A 21,257-nucleotide genomic window follows, 5' to 3' on the forward strand; every position below is an offset into this window, starting at 1 on the left:
GTGACCACCTTTGTTCTGAGCTCAGGAAACAAGGCACTGTAGTAGAAACCCAGACCAGAGAAGTGAAGAAACTTGCCCCCGGGGCCACAGCTGAGTAGCCAGCAGGAGGCTGAGTGAGGGTGATCCCAGGCAGGGCTGAGGCCCAACAGCTGCCCCCAGAGGTTAGGAGAGCAGGCGCCATGCAAGGAGTCTGTCCTCATGCCTAGGGCCCTGAGAGACACAAGAGGCCTCAGGCCAGCAGAAAACATGCTGGAGGACAGCGGGAAAAGGTTTTTTCTTCCAGAGTTGTCCATATTGACATTGCAGAAGCCCTAGGATCACTTAGGCAGGAGGCTGCCAGCTGATCCCACCTCATACAGCATTCCTGGTAACCTGCAGGCCAACAAACTGGTTTGGTGAGGTGTGGGATTAGCAAGCCTGACTTTATCTGTGCCTTGACCCCCAACATCAGCGGGCTTTGAGAATCAGTAGACTAGTCGCTACTCCCAGACACATTCCAGATCGTACATGAATTGGGGCAATTCTGCCTTTCCACACATTCCAGGCCTCACCACTTGCCTCTGCTCCCCCGCCCTCTGGGTTCAAAGGGTCCCACCCTGGGTGGGCTCTCCAAATCCCTCCTTTCCTTTTGCTTCTCCAAGGGGCAGGAACGAAGCCTCAATCCTCTGTCATCGCTCCACCCCACTTGGTGTTTGCTGAGTGAATAAACGGTGCACCTCAGACTCAATGTTTAACTTGGACCTGGGAACCCCCTGAGACAGGGCTATTGACCAGGATCACAAGGTAAACACAAACCAGCTTCCCAGGAGGCTGCACCACACTGTTTTTGACAAGGATGGCTCAGTGAGTTAATCATTTTTTCATAATTATGCCCAGATCCTAAAGAACTCTGTCTACATTTCACTCTCGAGGTATTTCGTATTTATGCTATTTCATATTATGTCTCCCTTCTGCTCAGAGAAGGGAGACATTCGCCCTCACACTCCGCCCCCGCAGTCCACCTGCTCACTCCCTTAGGAACCTTCCCATCTTCCATTTCCTCCTAACACCATTGACTTTTGATCTCGGAGCACAAGGGGTGTGCTTTTATTAGATTCAATTTGCAGGAAGGCCCCAGGTTCCCTGTGAATTGAGCCATAATAGTCAATGAATAATCACAGGGCTCAGCCAGGCTTCAGTAACTAGGAAACCGCCCAAGAAGACAAAGGGGGGGAAAAACAATTAGAAAAGGTGAATGTGTATCCGTTATGTTCCTAAGCACATAACTGCCCAAGGCTGAGGTAGATCAACCACCATACGGGGGCCGGGTGGGGCTGCTTGGGCCAACCCAGGTCTCCTTCTCCAGAGGACAAGCCCAAGGACAAAGGTGCCTGCCATCTCTGAGCCCTCACAGGTCTGCCGTCCATGCTGAGACCAGGTCTCACATACCCAGAACTGTCAGGCTCGGGGCTGCTCTCTCGAATGCCTTCCTTCCCTTTCATGTATACGACAGGTTTGGTTTGGTTTTCCCCAGAGATTTTCCTAAAATGCTTACCAAGGAAAGCTTAGGTTGCTCTAGTATGTGGAGCCCATCCCTACTGCGTTCTCAGCCCTGCTGATAAACTTGAGCCCAAGCTGGCCTCGGTGACTAATGGAAGTTTAATGGCACAGGTGCCCTGACAGCCACGTGACAACTTCTTCTGCAGCTTTCTGCTCTGTATTACCGAGTGCTGCCTTCCACCGGTCAGCCTGAGCAGCCCTGAAAGGTGTGCGGTCTTGGCTCAAGAAGGCCCTTGGTGACCAAAAAAGCCCCTGAGCACCCAGCCACGAGTGACCACAGTCTCCAGAGCACACGTGAAGAAAGAAAGCCGTCCTGTTTGGGGTACCCGAGCTTCAGGAGAGGGCTCTGTGTGTGCCAAGCTTCTCGGACACGTGCTCAAGGTGTGAGAATGGGCAGAGGGAGGCAGGAGGACACCCTCCTTCAGCTGGCACTGGAGTCCAAACAAGTCAGTACCTTCTGCTATGGTTTAAAAAAAAAAAAAAGTTAACATATGCTGCTCCATATCTCCATGGTAACGGACTAGGGAATCTGTATCCGTTTATGGAGTTCCTCCTTGACCTGAGTTCTCTAGTCCAGACCTGAACACACACTGAGAAGCCAGTGAGGAAGTACACACTGAGGAAATATCAATTCCCTCTGAACGCAGCTGTTTGAGCTTAGCGGATCCGGCCTTGACTCCTGAAAAGGTGATATACCAGAAAGAAATATCAAGTGCAACAGTAACTCAATTGGCCAATAACTTCAGATGGGGGGGTTGCCATGGAAACCAGGAACCCTGAGTACCAGGGAAGCTGGAGGCCTTCTACTCCCTTCCCATTAAGGCCGACCTTGGAATGTACCAATTATCAATCCCATGGCCTAAGACATCTGCCAGTTCATATTCATCTCTGGTATCCACCTAAACTTTTCTACTCAATACTGAGCATACATCTGTGCCTTCTCTCCGATAAACGTGGAAACTACTCTATGGCTGGTGTTTTTGACCACGAGTTCGAGAGACCCACGCTGGACTTGGCATGTAGTTGCCCTGGTAGACTAGGTGAAGTAGAACACCAATGTCTTCCTGAGTTATTAAGACTGGGTGCTCGGCCAAGTTAGCGCTGAGACTCGGCTCAGCTCTAGGGGGCGCCATGCCTACCGAGGCGGTAGGCGGGGCCTCCCCAGAGCCAGGCGGCTACGCCACGTTCTGCTCTTCCACTCGCGACTCGGCCACCCGCCCACTTTGCGCCTCCCTAACCTCACGTAAGAGCCTTTTCATGACGGAAGGACCAGGGATCAGAATCCACACGTAGTTCCAAGCACAGGGCCGGCTCCACAGCAGAAGCCTAACCACCTAACCTGAGTGCCACCAGCTCCACTAGCTTGGACCTGCGGGCAGCCGTGCGCCGGGGACGCAGGAGGACACGGCCCTGCCCTTCCCGCTGGACCTCCAGGGCACACGGCCCGAGCTGGGCCCCCAGGAGCAGGGGCCAACAGGCAGGCGACAGCGGGCTGCAGGGGCGCAGGGAAGGCCCCGGGAGGAGCGTGGACCCGCCACTGCGGGAGCACAGGTCTCCTCCCACGCCGGCCTCTAGCTCGCTCCTCCTCCCCGCTCTCCCCGTCACCCTTGCTGTCCCCTCCCCCGGTCCCCTCCGGCCCTCCCCCAGCTCCAGAAGAGCGCGCGGCCAAGGGACCCGGCTGGTTACTTCCTCCACCGCGGCGCTGAGCACGCAGTGGACACCGCCGAGCCCCGCCATCGCCCCCGGCCCCACGCGCCCGGACCGGCCCTCGCCTCGCCGGGCCTCGCGCGCCCGGATCACCGCGATCTCCTCTCACAGCCGCCCTCCGGCCGGCCCTGCCAGCTGCGGCGCGGTAAGAGCGGCCCCCGGTGCTCGACGGTCCGCGGGAGGGACTCCGCCCGGGGTGGGGTGCAGTGCGGACGGCCCCTGCTCCAGCCGGTCGGTCGATCGCGCGTCCCAGAGCCGCTCCGGCTGTTTCTCAGGCACCCAGTGGCCTCGGCGAGGGACCAGGGCACCGGGCAGGGCGTGGGCAGCCCGCTTTTGTTTTGGGGAAGCCAGTGCCCGCCTGGTACGGTTGCTGCCCGGGGCACGCGACTGCGTTTCTCGAGGGGGCTTGGGGCACCCGAAGAGGGTGGCCGAGGTAGCCCCAGGTTTGGAGTGACTTGAGTCAGGGAGGCGCTAGGCCTGGGAGGATGTGGGGGTGTCCGGAGCCTGAAACACCTGGGAAGCTGCGTCTCCCAGGAACGTGTCACCTGCTTGGCCAGGTCAGGGCCCCCATGCCCCGGCCCTGCGAACCCGGCACAAGGCAGCGGCCAAGTGGGGGTGCGCATGGCTGCGGTGCCTTTATTTTTTCTCCTTAAAGCATATGAATGAAGGTGTAACCTGAAGCGTTTGTATGTATATTTGACCTGTTTTTTTTATTTATTTGTTTATTTTTTAATCTTGTAAGACTTGTGCTAACCTGCACTCAGTTTCAGCGGAGCTTACAATAGTGGTTGACTCGCTACTTATTTAGAAAGTAAAGCGGTGAGCAGTCCTGGTTGGAGACAGGAGTCATTTAATTCATCAGTTAAGAGATGGACTCGCTCCCTGCCATGGAAGCTCCAGCGCCTTATCTGCCTGCCCACACCGCCACCGATCGGGAGATACATCTCAGTGTTAAGCTTTTATTAAAATTCTGAGTAATCTCACAGTACAGTAGATTTGAACACCGTGCGCCCCACAGGGAAATAGTCTAACTCTCATATCTGGAATTAGTCATTCATCTCTCTAAACTGATCGCTTTCTAAGCGAAAAGCAAAGCAACCTTCAAAGGGTTCTGTTCTTCTGAAATTTACCTGAATACAAACCTGTGCTTATATAAGTGGTTACCTGTTCCAATAAGGATACAGTTGTCAGTGAAATTCTTGTTTTAAAACTTAACTATTCTCAGGCATTAAGTTTCTGCCATTTCCTAATCTTTTTATTCTTTTTTTTTTTTTTTAAGTACAAGTCTCCCGAGTACCAAAGGGTCTAAACTTGAAAATTCATTTATCTAGAGTCTTGACTTGTCCCAGGAGTTAGCAAGCACATTCGGTAGGATGAATGAACTTAAATTTGATTAGCTGTGTGTCTGCCTGAAGCCATTTAGTAGAGCACTTTAATTCTACAGGGTTTTTTACAAAACTCATTAAAAGCGGGGCAACAAAAGAACCCTGTTCTGCAGCTGGTAATTACAGCTCTTTATGTGGGAGTGGGAACCTCCCTTTTCTCCTCCTGTTTGTACACAAAAGGCAGGGAGGCTCTTCCCGGCCTTCCACAGCCATTCATCTCAGGAGCTAAAAATCAAAACTAAGTCCACAAGTGTCTGCATGCATGTTGGTCCAACAGAAAGCCCTGACCCTGGAGAGACCATGTGGACATTTCTGGCTCTCTGATTGGTTTTCTGCTTGAGGCTTGTTTTTAGTCAACAGGTTACAGGGCTGACTCCCTCCAAGTAAGCAACATGAAGTTCTCAGTCGGTGGCATTTCACAGGGCTATGGCAAGAAGGCCTGCTTTAATCATAGTTAGGAGCTCTCTGCTTCGGTGGGTTGTAGCAGGGAGAGCCCAGTCATTCGAGGTTTTAAAGCCCTGCTCACCTGAGGTGTAATCTCCGGAGACAGCCCCGCAGGAGTGTGGCCCCAGGCCAGTGACTCAGTATCACGGGCCCCAGTTGCCTCCCTGTAAGGTGATTTTAACGTTTGGAACCTGGATGCAGGAGGATTGAGGAGGTGGGACTTGGGGCTAGGCATTCTGTCGTGGTAGCATCGGTTTGCAGAGAATACTGGATCCTTAGTGAGTGTAGACAAGATCATATTCCAAGGGAGACTGAACAAATGTGCTCACTGTGGAGATGGGCAGCCCCTACCCTGCTGTCTCCCAGGGCTGCCCTTCCTTAGTGTCTGTGAGCCACGTTAGCCCAGGTCTGCATATCTGAGCTCCCAAGAGCCTCCCCCAGGGCCCCCTTTTCTGCCCTTGTTGCCTTTTATCAAGGTGTAAGTGTGTGCATGTGTGCACACGTGCCTATCAGTCTATACACATGAGTTTGTGTTTAGTAGGAAACTGTTAAGACGGCTACATTGGCCATTATGTCGACTATCAAGAGGACAGGAAAAAGAACAAAGCAAGTTAAATCGTTCTCTGAGATTATGCTGTCTGCTGCCTCTAGTGAGTTCTATCAGTTGCATACTCATTTTAATGAAAGTGTTTGCTTAATTGGTGGGTGCACATGGAGGGGAGCAGGGGGGGCCACTGAGGGGTAACACCAAGGAGCTGCCGGTGGCTCCTGTTCTGTAGCTTGGAGGGTGGGGAGCCGGCGTGTGCTGATCTTTGGTGGGTGGAAATGAGGTTCAGGGGCTCAGTCTCTACCACTCTGGTGGTGTCGTTGAAGGCCTGCCTGACTTCGTTCAGCATATCACTTGCTTGACCCAGAAGTACACATTAGGGCCCCAGAAAAATGTTCAGTCCCACAGCAAGTTACATTTTTGGTTTTTCTCTTCAGTGTGCTCAAGGCAGTCTTAACAGGTCAAATTGATTTGGCTATATTCAGTAAACCTAATGTATTCACAACATTATATAAGCACAAAGTAAATATGCGAAGTACTGGGATGCTTTCCTTTTCCCTTCTAGTTCCTAAGATCTCACGTGCATCCCCACTCAGAGCCTGCCTCCCTCCACGGGTTCCTTGCCCAGTGCCAGTAGCCACAGTGGCCAGCTGGTGGTCAGACCAGCTCTGGCATAAGTCCCTATTATTAAAGCAAGGCCTGGCTTCTTGAAGGGATGCAAAACTGTGCCACACACAAAGCAGAGATGTTCTGAGGTCACATACTCAGAGGCTGGGTGACTGAGGGCCATGTGTTAATGCATATCTCTGAGAATGGTGGGGAGGGGGTGCTCTGGCCTGACTCCCACGGGAGCATCCAAGGCAGGTGACCCCCTGTGGCTTCCATTAGGTTCCTGGGTAGAACTGACTGCCCTGTGCAGCAGGAGGTGGTGGCCCTGGTTGGCACCACCTGAGCTCTCTCCTCAGCTGCCCATAGAAGTGTTGCTGAGACTCAGGGCACAGCCTCCTTGCTCTGCTAGCCCAGGGTGTGGGGGCAGCCCATGGGGTCTCACATCTAAGTGGAACTCTGAGGACCCCCACCCCATGTGTACTCCTGACTGCAGTGTTCCATCCAGCTAAAGACTGATGCCCCTGTATCAATATTGCCTTTAAAACATGCTGCAATGGTAACCTCTGTGTCTCTTTTGTGTTTTTTTTTTTTTTCAAGATGAATGATTTCGCAATCAAGAACATGGACCAAGTGGCCCCCGTCGCCAACAGTTTTCGAGGGACGCTCAAGGTGTGTGCGTCTTAAATTTTCTTGACAATTTTGGAAATTGCATTAGTAAGAGAGGAAAAAGAGGACCGGGTCCCAGAAAACTGGTTCTGGCTCCAGGTTTTAAATATCTTACCTCTGGGGAAATTGTTTACTCTTTCTGAGCCTCAGTTTTCTGCACTGTAAAATGGGTATTGTGATGCTGTTTGTACCTGTACCCCAAGATATGAAAGCAGTTCATTTGCAGATGAGGTAGCTGCTGCAGTCTATTCATGAGGCTCCTTTCAGACTGGACAAACAAGTCCCATGATTCTTGAAAACAGCTGGAGAGGCTGTGTCTACCACCTTTTTATCCACTCCGGAGTCACCATGGCTGATCAAAAGGCTATTTATTTTTTTAACTTCTTTACATTTATTTATTTGTACCTGTGTGCTCGTACCACAATACACATGTAGAGGTCAGAGGACAGTTTGTGGGGGTCAGATCTCTCCTTCCTTCCACCATGTAGGCCCTGGGGGGCAAGCTCAGGTCACCAGGCTTGGCCCCGACTGTCTCTACCCACTGATCGATCTCAGCATTCCCAGAGACTGTTTGTAAACTGAGCGAGCTGAGAACAGACTTCCATCAGGAGGGGCTGCACCCACGAGGTCGCAGGGAGCTGCTCCCCTGGTGCAGCAGCAGCAGCAGCAGCAGCAGCAGCAGCAGCAGCAGCAGCAGACCTGTTTATACAAACCCCAGACAGATTAAAGGGGAAAGAGCTGGCTCCCCTGTGTAAACACTTTTCATGTCACGTCTGCGGAACGCTCTTGTAGCATAAGCTGGTAATTTCATGTGTGTGTGTGTGTGCATGCGTGTGTGTGTGTGTGTGTGTGTGTGTGTGTGTGTGTGTGTGTGTACACGTACGTGTGTGTGTGTGTGTGTGTGTGTGTGTGTGTGTACACGCACGTGTAGTAAAGAAGCCAGCCACGAGTGTCTCTCTCTATTGCTCTCCACTTTATTTTTTGAGGCGGCGTCTCTCACTGAGCCTGTTGCTCACCGGCTAGGTGACTGGCTGGCCTTCAGGCGCCAAGAGCCTCCTGTCTCTGCTCTCCTGTACCAGGATTCCAAAACCACAGGACGGTCTCTAGTGTTGGTGCTTGCCTTCCCCTTATTTGAGGCAGAGTCTCTTGTCCACTGCTGTGTACACAGAGGCTAGCTGGCCCCGAGCTCCTGAGGGCTGTCCTGTCTGCCCCCCTTCCCAGCACACTGGGATGACAGACAGGGTCCCTCATCCAGCCTCGCGTGGGCTCTAGCGATCCCAACTCATGTCCTCAAGCTTGCCCAGCAATGTTTTTCCTACTGAGCCATCTCCCCAGGTCCCTGAGCCGTTTTTAAGGTTATGTGTCTGGGGCAAACTCCAGAAGCAGGACCTGGCACCCATTTTCCTATTACCGTGAACTCACCAAATCCCAGTGCGTTTTCTCGTTTGATTGGTCATGTGTCTTAAGCACGGCAGAAATGGTGTAAGGAAGCGTGATGGAGCTGAAGCCACATACACCCCTAAAAAAAACCCTTCCGTCAACGGAAAGAGCTTGCTGTGTCCGGATTCGGAGAAGGCTGGGTTCACCGCCAGAGTCGATGTGGAAATGCACAGCAAGGCTTCGCATTGTTCTTTAACTTCCTAGTTTTAAAAAAAGAACTTCCAGAAAGACACTTCCTAGAGGCCCGGGCAGGCGTGGGGGAGTTTTTGTCTGACATCTCTTTAATATTTCGCCGAAATCATCCCCACATGAAGTCCCCCGTACGTCCAGCGGAGTGCCTCACATTCCTCAGTGGGCCTGCCCTCCTGGGCAGTGGCCGTCCTGGGGGGTGAGGGCTGGGGCTGGCCGCCTGCCGTCTTGTGCAACACGCCATTCGCTCTTCTGCATTTCTGAAATGAAGAAGGCCCAGCACTGAGCTGATTTTATTTGTAAATGTGTTACACATTTATTTGCCCATGATGCAACACATGGGTCATTGTGTTACACACGATGTGGGATTTCCAGACTATGTTGGGAAATAGAACTTTTCTTCACGGTTCCTAAACAAGCCGTGCAGGGGTGGATCGGCCTTGTCGGGTGCGTTCTTGGCGCCCCTCCCTGCAGGGCTGCTGTTTTCCATAAGTGTTGCGCTTGTGAGATCATGCAGCCGTCCGTCATGCAGCCGTCCGTCGATGCGCGTCCAGGGCTTTGTCTTTACGTGGGTATCCGACTTTTCCTGAAAGATGCCTTTGGAAGTCTCCCTGTAGTTGGCTTGAAGTTTCTTTTCCACGATCCTTTTTTATTTTTATCATGGAAAATATTAGGTTTTTTTTTTTTTATTGTTGTTGTTTTTCACAGATTACTATTATCTGAACCACAGGGGTGATGAGGGAGGCTTCCCTCAAATTACTTCAAGTAGTAGATACTTCAAAGTAACTGTCCAAAGATAAGAGTAGCTTATTATTGTCTCAACTCCCCATTTCTTTCCAGCCTTCCCTTTTAGTTTGAAGTTCAGTATACCAAAACACCCCTGATGAAATGGGTGCTGGTCTTTTCTGGAGCACCCCTCTGTGTGGTCCTAAGATTCCTTTGCTTTTAGATGTACTTATTAATTTGATTATGCGGCTAAAATAATGTCCCAGGCCATCTGACCCTGTGAGAGTAATGAAAGAATCTAGAGTGAGATAGAATTGTTTGGGTCACTTTGAACTTTTTAGGAAGTGTGCTTCCAGTACTGAGAGCTCATTGTTGCTTTAGAATGGCCGATGTCATCAGGACCTGTGGTAAAGTTGCTGTGGCCCACTAAGGAAACACGTCCAGTGAGTTCATGCGACATCTCTCTTTCTCTTCCCTGTGCCTGCAGCGCCAGCCAGCTTTTGACACCTTCGACGGCTCTCTGTTCGCTATGTTCCCCTCTCTCAGTGAAGAGCAGACACTCCAAGAAGTGCCCACGGGCTTGGATTCCGTCTCCCACGGTAATTCGCCCCTCCAACCTAGCAGAGATGGTGCATAGCTTCCTTCAGTAGCTGGGTTAATAAAGCCATGACCAGTTAATAGAAACAGATCATTCTGCAGCTAAGAATGCTGATATCTTGAGTATTGGGTATAGACAGTCTGATGGACTGATGGACGTCTTCTCCCAGTGCCTGGGAGAAGGCAGTTTTCCTCTTGTGTGAGTAAACTGGTCATTCTGGTGTCTTCACATGAGGTATCCACCTGTGAGCTGAGAACCTGTTGTCACTCATTGCCAGGACTTCAAGAGTCCCACCTGGGGTGTTTTCAAACACTTCCTCATTTCCCTGGTGTTTTCTTCAAATGGAAGGGAGTGGACATTGAAATGTGTCTCAGTTTCTAATGCTTAGTTCACATTTCTAGTTAAAACACCCCAAAGTGCAAGCGCATGTGCGCACACACACACACACACACACACACACACACACACACACACAATTTTCCCTTTGAGTTTTGGGACCACAGATTACTCTTGCTCATCCTAACCCATCTGTATTTTGGTAGTAGTCCTCACTACTATTCTTTATTCTGCTCAAAGGACTAGCATGTCAGATACCTCTCTACAATTACTTCATAGAGTTATTGGCTGGACACATTCCAGATTGATTTGTCATATGAAGTGGGTGCTGGAAAACATAGCCCAGGAAGATCTATCAAAGCGCCGTGCTTTCGTAAGCATGGCGTCGTCTGGCAAGTCATTTATCGTTCCTGAAATTTCTGAGAGCATCAGAGGAGACTGTTTTTCAGAAAAGTTTGGGGTGTGCCTGTTCCACAGTGCAGAGTGTTGTCTAAGACAGGCAGGCCCAAGTTCCCCTGCCGCCTGCCCAGCTTGATGGACACAGTTCCCACCTCAAGCACTCAGTCACTGGAGGCAGCCAGGGACTGGCCAACCTTTTGACATTGCAACATGACATCGTCATCTACAAAGGCCACACTCAAGAACTGTGCAATCAACCTACAAAAACAAGGAAACTCTTACGTTTTGAATACCTCTGACAATTTTGCGCTACATTCATTGCTGTCTGTGGCTGTGTACAGGACGCAGGCTGCAAGGCTGGACACAAGCCTTTTGAACAGAAACCATACAGAAAATGGTCAAAAGCGATTTAGGTAGAAGTAGTGTCTCTGGGTTCCTGCTTTGTGAAGCTTTGCAAAATACAGTATTTGATTTTTATTTTAAAAGTTTAGCATGCACACACACACACACACACACACACACACACACACACACGGGACTTTGCCAGGGTATCTTGGAACTCCCTATGTAGCCCAGGTTACCTCATCCTCCTCCTGTCTTTGTTTCCCAAATGTTAAGATTACAGCTGTGTACAGCCAAACTCATTTTTATTCTAGATTCTTCTTTTTGTAAGTGGAATTCTAAGAAGCATAATCAGTTTGGTTCTTAATGCCATTGCTTACTTTCTTAAAAGAAAACAATAGCACATCAAATTATATCTTTGTGATTATTGTAATAGAGTATACTTTTAAAATTTTTTCTTTTCTTGTTTGCTCTTGGAGTTTTTTGGTAATGCTGAGTATGGAACCCAGGGCCTCCTGCATGCTCCAGCACCACCCCAGCCCCATGGCTGTATTCTGTTAAGGAATCCTGTTGAGATTTGTGATCACAGGTCTCTGGAGACTGGGGCACATCCTAAGCTCCTGTTGACGTCGCCGCCCTGGTCCTGATGTCCCTGTGCTCTCTCTCTCTCCAGATGCAGCCAGCTGTGAGCTGCCCTTGCTCACACCCTGCAGCAAGGCGGTGATGAGCCAAGCTTTAAAAGCCACCTTCAGTGGTTTCCACAAGGAGCAGCGGCGTCTTGGCATCCCCAAAAGTAAGTGCTGGGCTTTGAGGCTGGGGAGTCCCTGGAAGACATGTGTGGGACTGGTTTGGTTGGGCCTGTCTTCGAGATGCTCTTAGTTGTCTTGCAAGAAGTAGCAGGAGTGTAGGAAGAATGTGGCTGTCCTGTGCTGTGGCCTCCTGCACACCCAACCCTGCACTCATACAGCACCAAGTGCCACTGGCGTCCTAGAACACGCCTGGGCCACGGCACAATGGTGCCCCGTTCATGCCGTGGGTTTGGAGCTGCCCAGGCTTGGCGAGTTGTCGCAGGCCACTACGGCCCCCCTGCCCTCCAGCTGTTCACCAGCGTTGTCCTTTCTCGCCTTCCCTGCACAGACCCCTGGCTCTGGAGCGAGCAGCAGGTGTGCCAGTGGCTACTCTGGGCCACCAACGAGTTCAGCCTGGTGAACGTGAACCTGCAGCGGTTTGGCATGAACGGCCAGATGCTGTGTAACCTCGGCAAGGAGCGTTTCCTGGAGCTGGCACCTGACTTTGTGGGTGACATCCTCTGGGAACATCTGGAGCAGATGATCAAAGGTAAGGCTGCAGGACTTGGGGAGGCAGAGACCCAGACAGCAGGAAGGTGTGCCCTTCCACCTCGGCCGGCCCGGTGGCGCTGAGTCCATTGCTTTAGAACACCCCCAAGCGAGTCAAATGGGGAGGCGATGACAGGTCTTCATTCCATGGAGGGAAGTGTGTGCAATGTTCGTGCCAGGTGTAGCCACAAGGCAACAGCCTGAGTCACCAAATTGCTGGCTGTTGCCAGGCTCCCCTGGTTATGCCAGCTCAGAGCACCTTGGATATGTAGGCCAGCCAGGGTGCCAGGTGGGTGAGCTCACTGGAAGAGCCAAGAGAGACAGGGATGCTTGAATGTCAGGCAGCATACGCAGATCACTGTGGATTTTATAGGAAAATTACTCCAGTCCACTGAGGATTTTGGAGTGCAGGCTGTAACTGATCGACTCATATACACACTGAAATGCTAAGGGTACGCACTGAACTCAGAAATCTCATCGAGGCTAGAGACATTCTTGTCTCAGACCTCAAAGATCAGCAAGACCTGCTTAGAAGATACCTGGGTTTAATGAGGGACAGTTAGACTAACTTAAGTTAAACACACACACACACACACACACAAAGTAAGAAAATGGTTAGCACCATAATTAAACACATCTGCTTTTCAACATATAAACTCAGAATCTCATTTGGGGTTCTGTTGCCAGGGCTGTTTAGTTACGGCTTTCTAGAGCCAGGGAAACTGACTTTAAAGACCCCCGGTTCTCTGGGAACGTGGACTGGTCTTACCCAGTGTGTTTCTGGGCAGCTGTTGATACGGCCAGCCTGTTCAGCGTGTGCATTTGTGTTGCTGGCTTCAAGGGATGGAGTTTGTGATCGTGTGTTCCTAGTAAGGGCGTTTACACAGAACACACACTCGCCCTGTGGACCTCACGACATCCCAGACTAACCTGTGGAGGATGTTAACCCTCACATGGGCAGGAACCAACTCCATTTCCTTCACCCACTGTTTTCCCAGCCCCAGGACAGATGGCGTTTCATAAACATCAGCGCGAAATGAATATACACAAGTTGGACTGTTCTAGACAGTGATGTCATCCCAGATTATTAGAAAACTTATCCCAGATTATTAGAAAAATGTATCGTAATTTTTTTTTTTAAAAGACACATAAAGGGGTTGAAATGAAATGGAATTCGAAGGGCAAAATGAGTCATTCCGGTATCGGCAAGACAGGAGCGTGGAAGTGTTGCTTTTCTCGTGGAGTTTTTAAACTGGGTTTGATGTCTTCTTTGTCTATTTTTCAGAGAACCAAGAAAAGACAGAAGACCAATATGAAGAAAACTCACACCTCAACGCGGTTCCTCATTGGATCAGCAACAATACTTTAGGTCAGTCAGCTGACCGTTTCTTAAAATCTCTGGTTTTGGTCTCTCAAGCCCCTCAGGTAGCCTAGACCTCTTCCTGTGGTGGCTACACATGGCTCTTGCCCTACTAAGCAGCTGGAACATGGCAGATCCTCGTGAAATGTGTAATGAGAATCTAAGGCTCTGACTCATCTCTACTAACTCAGAGGTCATAAAATGAAACCAAGAATATAAACTATTCCTTGATGAGTTAGGATACTGTTTATATATTGAGGTGACCACTGATACACCGAGCAGTTAAAATGGATAATTGACTTCACCTGTTCCTGGGGTTTTTAATGTGGCCACTGGAAAACTTAGCCTTGCTTAAGGGGCTCGTATGGTCTCTAGGAGTCAACACTGTTCAAGGCCATTCTAACCACAAAGAGGAAAAAGCAGTCAGGAGACACCAATGTAGTATAGCACAGGATGTGCCACAAGTGTTTGGAAGGCAGTCACTGTGCTCTGAACTTGGCACCCGGGACACCTGTCTCAAAACAGGGTCTCCTGGGGGTGGCCCACAAGGTCAGGTGAGGGTCTTAGCTGTTGTGATGTTGACTTTAAAGCTCTGCCATCTGACCCATCCTTGTGTTCAGGCTTCGGCATGGAACAGGCTCCATATGGAATGCAGGCACAAAGCTACGCCAAAGACGGCCTCCTGGACAGCATGTGCCCGCCCTCTGCGACGCCTGCACCTCTTGGCTCCGAGCAGGAGTTCCAGATGTTGCCCAAGTCTCGGCTCAATACCGTCAGTGTCAATTACTGTTCCGTCAGCCAGGACTTCCCCGGCGGCAACTTGAATTTGCTCACCAACAGCTCTGGTAAGAGAACATTCTGGAATAAGGTTGTTGGTTTGTCCTGGAAGCCATTCAGGATGAGAGATGCTTGGTCAGGACATCCTGTCCTCTGCCATTGGAGCAGGAGGTTAAAGGACGGGGTCGCCTTCCATGTGACTTTCCAAAAAGCACAACCTGTTTGAGACCCTGGTCCGAATTCTATAGGTATCGAGTAAGCAATACTGAACAGCTTTAACCACTTTAGGCTGACTTCCTTGCAGTAGGGTACTCTTGTTGAGACACATGAGAATGTGCCAGATTCCTGTCTAAGGGTGTAACAGACACAGTCCTCACAGCTCAGGTGGTACATCTGGTTGAATGAACACGGCTGTGCACACCTGTGTTACAGCCATCCACGTGGAGATCTTCGTCATCACAGAGTGGTTTCTGCTGTCCTGGGGCTTTACAGGGATGGTCTCCTGCTAACTGTTTTCTTTGGGATTTGTCTGTGTTGTACCATTTCTTCTTTCTCATGCCTATGTAATGTTCTACATTTCATCCACGCTTCTGTTGGAGGAAGGTGTTACTTGTACATAACCCTGTCCTAAGAAATGAGCACCTGAGTTTAAGAGTGCTCGGAGGGGTCTGAATGATGCTGTCCCTGAAGTGCATCTATCTGTACTGGGGGTAGCTGGTGGTAATGGAGGAATTGGGACCAAGGTGCACTGAATCGATGACCTGGGGCCACTGGACCTTCTCGCATCTTGGAGGGGTCTCAGCTTGTGTTTGGGTTTTTTTTTTTTACAGGGAAACCCAAGGACCACGACTCTCCAGAGAACGGTGCGGACAGCTTCGAGAGCTCAGACTCGCTGCTGCGGTCCTGGAACAGCCAGTCATCCCTGCTGGACGTACAGCGGGTGCCTTCCTTCGAGAGCTTCGAGGAGGACTGTAGCCAGCCCCTGTGCCTCAATAAACCGACCATGTCCTTCAAGGACTACATCCAAGAGAGGAGCGACCCGGTTGAGCAAGGCAAACCGGTTATTCCTGCGGCAGTACTGGCCGGCTTCACCGGTGAGTGTACACTCGGGGCCGTCGTCGGGCCCCTGTGTGACTGACTGCGGTGTCCATCATGCGGCTGTGACACTTTTCCAAGTCTGGCTGTGACACTCACACTCTGAGGTCCCCTGGACCCAAGTCCCACCAGACCAGGCTTGCAGAAGTTTTCATGTTAGGGTCTCGGGGTGGGAGAAGATCCCAGGCCACACCCTCTACCTGGGACAGGAGGGGGAGGGAGGGAGAGGGGACAGATGGACAGACTCGTCCTGGCTCTGACTCACACTCTGGATCTCTAGGAATGTAAACTGGCCTGGGGAAGGGCGGGAGCTAGCTCCCAGGCTGCCAGCACCATTTACCTCCCTTGGCCTCCAAAGCCATCTGAGAGGAGGAGAGAGCCCTTCTAGGCAGAGACCAGAGGAATCTTAAAGCTGTTTTTAGAACAAGACAATTTCAGAACTGGGGCAGAAATACCAAGAATGTTCATTTTCACTGCTTCAGATGCCTTTAAATAGACCCTCTTCTCATATGCTGGCCATAAGAAGCCACTGTGGATTTAAAAAAAAAAAAAAAAAAAAAAAAGTCACTTTAAAAAAATAAGATTAAAATGAGGATGTGTGGATTTTTTTTTCATCATCAAAAACAAATGGCTACTTATATGTATAAAGACTCATAAAGGGGTTTGAACCTAAGGCCATTTTGATACCTAGAAATCCAAGGATTACTAAGAAAACCCCCACAGAATTAGGAGTATCTACCTGGATGGTAATAGCAGTAGTACTATTTGTTGGCTAGCCCAGCCTGTGGCCAGTGGTGTTACCACGGGTGGTGTGGAAACCCATCGGGGAATCAGTTCAGAGGTGGCAAGCCCTAGTGGCCACTGAAGTGAGTCAGCTCGGTCTGGTTCCGTCTGAGGCCTTTCTGTGGGTCCCCAAAGCCTTTTCATGTTTGTGGGCAAGGTGACAGCCGGGCTTAGGGTCAGATCTCAGTTTCCTCCCTGAACCACAATAGGGAACCCTGACAAGTTGTTGTCCTGAGTACATACTTAAGGAAGACAAGGCTGCGGGAAATCCCCCTCTCAAGGTGGTAGCTCTGAGTGCCCATGGAGCTAAGACAGACAATTGTCAATATAGGTTACCCCGGGAGTGTGCTGTGTGCAGGAAGTCTCATGTGAAACTGTCTGCTTGTGGTCGTGAGAGATGTGCCTGGGATGAAATGACCCTTGACACCCACCCCAGCCCCCGTGGGGTGTTTCTAGAAACAGGAAAGCATAAAACAGCAGGAAGATTGGTGCTGATGAGGGTTGCTAGCCCCGTGTCCTGCTCCTGAAGGACAAACACAGCCAAGGAAGAGCCTTGGTCCAGCCATCTCCTTGGAGGAGCGGTGGGTTGGAAGGGGAGGTTACCGCAGCTTCTGCCCACTGAAGTGTATCCCCGAGACCCCACCTGCTCATCAGCCCCGTGCCCGGTGGGGTCCATGTTCTCAGGACAGCCTGGTCACTGGGAGGGTCAGATCCCTGCCGATCTTACAGAATCCTCAGTAACCCGCCTCCCTTTATCCCCAGGAAGTGGACCGATCCAGCTGTGGCAGTTCCTTCTGGAGCTGCTCTCCGACAAGTCCTGCCAATCCTTTATCAGCTGGACCGGGGACGGATGGGAGTTCAAGCTTGCCGACCCTGATGAGGTATGACCGCGTGCACTCCCAACCCCAGTTCATCACATTGGGTTCTAAAGCTAACCCTGGGCACAAGGAAAGTCAACAGAACCAGCAAGAGCCCTTCTGCCAGGAGTACCCTGGCACTTGGGCTAGCTGACCTGAAGCCACTGCCTTGTTGGTGAATGGCCTGGGGTCCTTAGGGCAGTGCCCTCCTTCCATGTCGGTCAGAGGTTCTCTGGTAACCCTCAGCAAGTTCTGGAGGGAGTTCACCTTTGTCCCAAGTTGGATAAGGCACATAGCAGCCAGGCAGCCTTCAGGGTTGGCCCCGGGGCCCTCTGTGGAGATGGCTTTGATAGGCATGATGCCAGCAATAGATGTAATCTGTCCCCGTCTCTGTGTCTGGGGGAATAAGCGTGTCTCATGGGGCAGGACAGTCTCTACAGCTATCACATGACCTGAAAGGTGTCTCCATCGGCCGAGTGGCTGCCTAGCTTGCTCACATCCAGGGCTTCTATCCCCAGCACCACATAAATCCGGGGTGATGGCACATGCCTGTCTGCAATCCCAGCAGGGAAGTTGCTGTGGATAGCGCTCTGTAGACAGGAAAACTTTCAGCTACAGGAAGTAGAGGTTGGAGGATGAGTGGCTAGCCTGGGCTACATGAGACTCTGGCTTTTTAAAAGAGTGGGGTGGGGAGGAGTCGAAATAAGAATTATGGAGGATGGTTGACAGGAGATGTCCCTGTCTGGGGCACTCCTGGTTCCAAATAGTCGGCCCCAGGAGACTTTGCTGAGATGGAGCTGGGGGCAGAGACAGGGATATCACTGGCCCTTGTACAGAGAAGCATCTGTGCACATTTAAAGTGGCCCAGGCAGGTGACTGTTGGGTCCTTTAGGGTGAGCATCTGGGCCCAGGGGAGCCAGTCATGGTTCAAGGGTGGACATGGGTGACTCTGGCCTTCCCATGTCTTCCCAAAGGTGGCCCGCCGATGGGGAAAGAGGAAAAACAAGCCGAAGATGAACTATGAGAAGCTGAGCCGGGGCTTACGATACTACTATGACAAAAACATCATCCACAAGACGTCAGGCAAGCGCTACGTGTACCGCTTCGTGTGTGACCTGCAGAACTTGCTGGGGTTCACTCCTGAGGAACTGCATGCCATCCTGGGTGTCCAGCCTGATACAGAAGACTGAGGTCCTCGGGACAACCCTGAGCTGGCCCCAGGCCCGGGGACTTGAGTGGGAAGCCCGTCCTGACCCACTGTTACAAAGACCCATGGGAGGGCAGGATGGAACCCCTCTGGGGGTCGCCAAGCAGCAGCGGCCTTCTTTCATCCCATGCCTCTTCCACAAGGCCAACTCCCCAGGGGTGGAAGGTGGCATGGCCTCTCCGCCCTGCAGCGAGACCTGAAGGGAAGAGGCTCTGGGGAAGCCACGGCAGCACCGAGCAGGCTGTGTGCCGATCACAGTCGTTCCGGCTATTTGAGATGCTCCAGGGAGCCAGCACGGGATGGACGCACAGACACTGAAAAACACTGTTTTTCCTTTGGCCCTTTGCCGCCAGGAGTAGCAAACGCAGAAGCCGCCGCCTCTTGAGAGCCGGCTAGGCGGGTGGAAAGCAGCCATGGCTCCATTTGGGAAGTCAGTTTGTACATATTATTGTATCTTATAATGTCAGAATCCACCAACAGTTCTATTTAACAGAAATTGTATATTGTATTTAAAGTAATTATAACTGTGTTTGAGTCAAGAATGCGATACCTGATAGGTTATCTTTTTTTTTTTCCACTAGCACATAGAAACATCATCATTTTACACAGATTTAATCTCTTAGGGGCCGACTGAGAGAAATCATAATATACTGTTTTCATTTGATTTTTTTTTTTCCAACAGGAATGGGGTCGGAGGGATGACCCCTGGTTTTTACTTTTGTTTTGTTTTGTTTTTGTTGTTATTTTAGTTCTGACTTGCTCATTATCTGGCCAGGACTTTGTATATTGGGGTTTTTTATAAGAAATTTAATGTTATTATTTCAGGGGGCCTCAGGCCTTTCCACTTCCTCCTGGACTGTAAAGTGAAAGCTGTAAAGCAGTATTTTTCTTGACAGATGGCACGTGTTTTCCACTTCTGCATGCCTTAAGTCAGTTTATACACAAATGTATTTTATTTTTCGGCGTAACTGTGTTTTCCAGGCAGCCTCCCCTCCCCCCAGCCAGCAGGTTTTCCTTCCTTCGCCCCAAGGTATTCTGTGTGACTACAATAAGAAGACTATTTTTGGAAATATATGACTCCTTTTCAGAGATCAGAAGGGATTTATGTAGCAGCTATTTTTACTGCAGAAGTAACTCACTGGAAAAAAATCGTAATTTGTACGAAAGCTTTATTTTTATCTTAGCTCGTGTAAAGGGAAATGTGCTGGGCAGGGCCGTCGGGAGGGATCTTCCATCAGCCTTGACCTTAAGTGAAGCATGGCGCTTCCCATCTCGCTGACCTGCCGTGTTCTCACCGTCTGGGTTGCATGTTCTTCTCTCTGCTCCTCTGTGCCCTCAGAGAGTTTGCTCCTCTTATTTACTTGGCTGTGGATACCCAGAAGCACAGACAGGGCAAGCAAGACGGGAAACGGCGTGGCGTGGGTTGTTTGAAGTTCTCATGGGGGGAAGCACATGAGACCTCACACTCTCATCCAGTCGCTTGGCGTCGTCATCAGAGGACAGACTTTGCCATTTGCCAGCAGGGTGGCCTCGGAGCCAGCAGGTGACACTGATAAAGAGTCATCATACCACGAGACAACCTTGCAATGGATACAAGACCAGCTGGGACCTGCTGTGCCAGTCCTGGGAGTCTTAGCCTGCAAGCCCAGAAAGAAAAAAAAAAAATGCTTTGCAGTTAAGCAGAGGATGCCTTTCAAGTGGGGCCTGTGTGTCCCTGGGAGACACGGACTGGGGACATGCTCCTGTCCAAAGCTCAGTTATCACTGCTGTTGATAGCAGCTGAGCCACATGAAATTGCCACATTTCGCCTGAGTTTTGTCTGCCGAGACAGCGGCTTTACACGGTTGAATCTAATCGTTATGGAAGTCCTTGGAAGTCTTTGGCATTGTCTTAAGTATAAAGGTTTTGTAATTTGGCCTTTTCTTCCTCAAATAATAAAGTATTTGGTTTATGCCAATGCCTCCTTGTAATGTTGGCTCCTTGGAATATTTCTCCTTTCCAGTCCTGATACAAAGGAGGTAGATGAGGATCTGAACCCATTCTGTACCTTCATCTGTATGGCATGAAAACCTGGTCTACAGCTCATTGGTCTAGAAACAAGATGGGATCCATTGAGCCCTTCCTCAAGGAATTAGGAAAAAAAATGTTTCTTATGAAAAATTACCTAGGATTGGAATAGAAAGATTGGCCTTGTCTTCATCAGAAGTCTGGAGAGAGGAAAACTTTGGGAAGCTTGTGTGAAATGTTAGGATTTGAAGTTGAAGCCACTTTTCATTTGAGGCCACACATTCCCCTCACTGGAATTCTGATAGTGGTAAGACAGCAGTGTGGCTCATGGTCACAGAAGACATGTTCTGGCTCCCAGGCTATTGCCACACTCTAGAATCCACAAGTATGTACTAAGAAGCAGACCACACCCAGGCCTCGAAAGTTTCCCAACTGCCTGTGACAGTGTTAAGACTGGGAGTCAGCAGTGGGTAAAATCAGTGTCTCACACCCTCCAGGGAGCTGGCGGCCAGTGAGTAAACCACAACCCTATCCATCCCTGGTTATCATATTACAAAATAATTTTTAAAAAACTAAGTCATGGCCAGAGAGGTAGGGCAGCTCCACAGTTACCCTCACCTGTTCTTACAGAGGGCCCAGGTCTGGCTCTCAGCACTCACCTGGAAGCTCACTCACACCTATAACTCCATTTCCAGGGGAACCAACACTCCCCCCCCCCCCCCCCCCGGCTTCTGTGGCAATGTAAGCATGTGGTGTATACACACATGGAGACTAGTACAAATTTTTTAAATGTTTAGAATTTTCATTTCAAAATCATACATTACATATTAGCATAATAGCATTTAATATTTTTTTCAAGTATATTATAGCATTGTTTTCTATGTTTGCACATCTCTTTAATGTTTGG

The 21,257-nt window shown here is 50.3% G+C and overlaps 1 protein-coding gene across 2 annotated transcripts; it reads left to right on the plus strand.

Moving 5' to 3' along the window:
- Positions 1-2,679: 2,679 nt before the first annotated feature.
- On the plus strand, positions 2,680-20,300 carry Ets2 (ETS proto-oncogene 2, transcription factor). Of its 2 annotated transcripts, none has more exons than XM_006981362.4 (10): positions 2,680-3,391; positions 6,829-6,900; positions 9,740-9,851; positions 11,601-11,720; positions 12,065-12,265; positions 13,550-13,633; positions 14,245-14,469; positions 15,232-15,495; positions 17,042-17,160; positions 18,111-20,300. In XM_006981362.4, the coding sequence occupies exons 2-10, from the start codon at positions 6,829-6,831 to the stop codon at positions 18,324-18,326; spliced, it is 1,413 nt and encodes a 470-aa protein (XP_006981424.1). In that variant the 5' UTR covers positions 2,680-3,391; the 3' UTR covers positions 18,327-20,300. The 2 variants fall into 2 exon arrangements, with proteins under 2 accessions (XP_006981424.1, XP_076405405.1); XM_076549290.1 differs by lacking the exon at positions 2,680-3,391 and adding an exon at positions 5,707-5,725.
- The last annotated feature ends 957 nt before the right edge of the window (positions 20,301-21,257 follow it).

Source organism: Peromyscus maniculatus, chromosome 12, assembly GCF_049852395.1.
Source record: "Peromyscus maniculatus bairdii isolate BWxNUB_F1_BW_parent chromosome 12, HU_Pman_BW_mat_3.1, whole genome shotgun sequence".
NCBI classification, from domain to species: Eukaryota; Metazoa; Chordata; class Mammalia; order Rodentia; family Cricetidae; genus Peromyscus; species Peromyscus maniculatus.

What these genes read in the sequence shown, in the direction of transcription:
- Ets2 (XM_006981362.4), top strand. Translation starts at nt 6,829, where the DNA reads ATGAATGATTTCGCAATCAAGAACATGGACCAAGTGGCCCCCGTCGCC. An exon ending in GTTTTCGAGGGACGCTCAAG is followed by an intron (nt 6,901 to 9,739) that starts GTGTGTGCGTCT and finishes CTGTGCCTGCAG; the next exon opens with CGCCAGCCAGCTTTTGACAC. An exon ending in GATCAGCAACAATACTTTAG is followed by an intron (nt 13,634 to 14,244) that starts GTCAGTCAGCTG and finishes CCTTGTGTTCAG; the next exon opens with GCTTCGGCATGGAACAGGCT.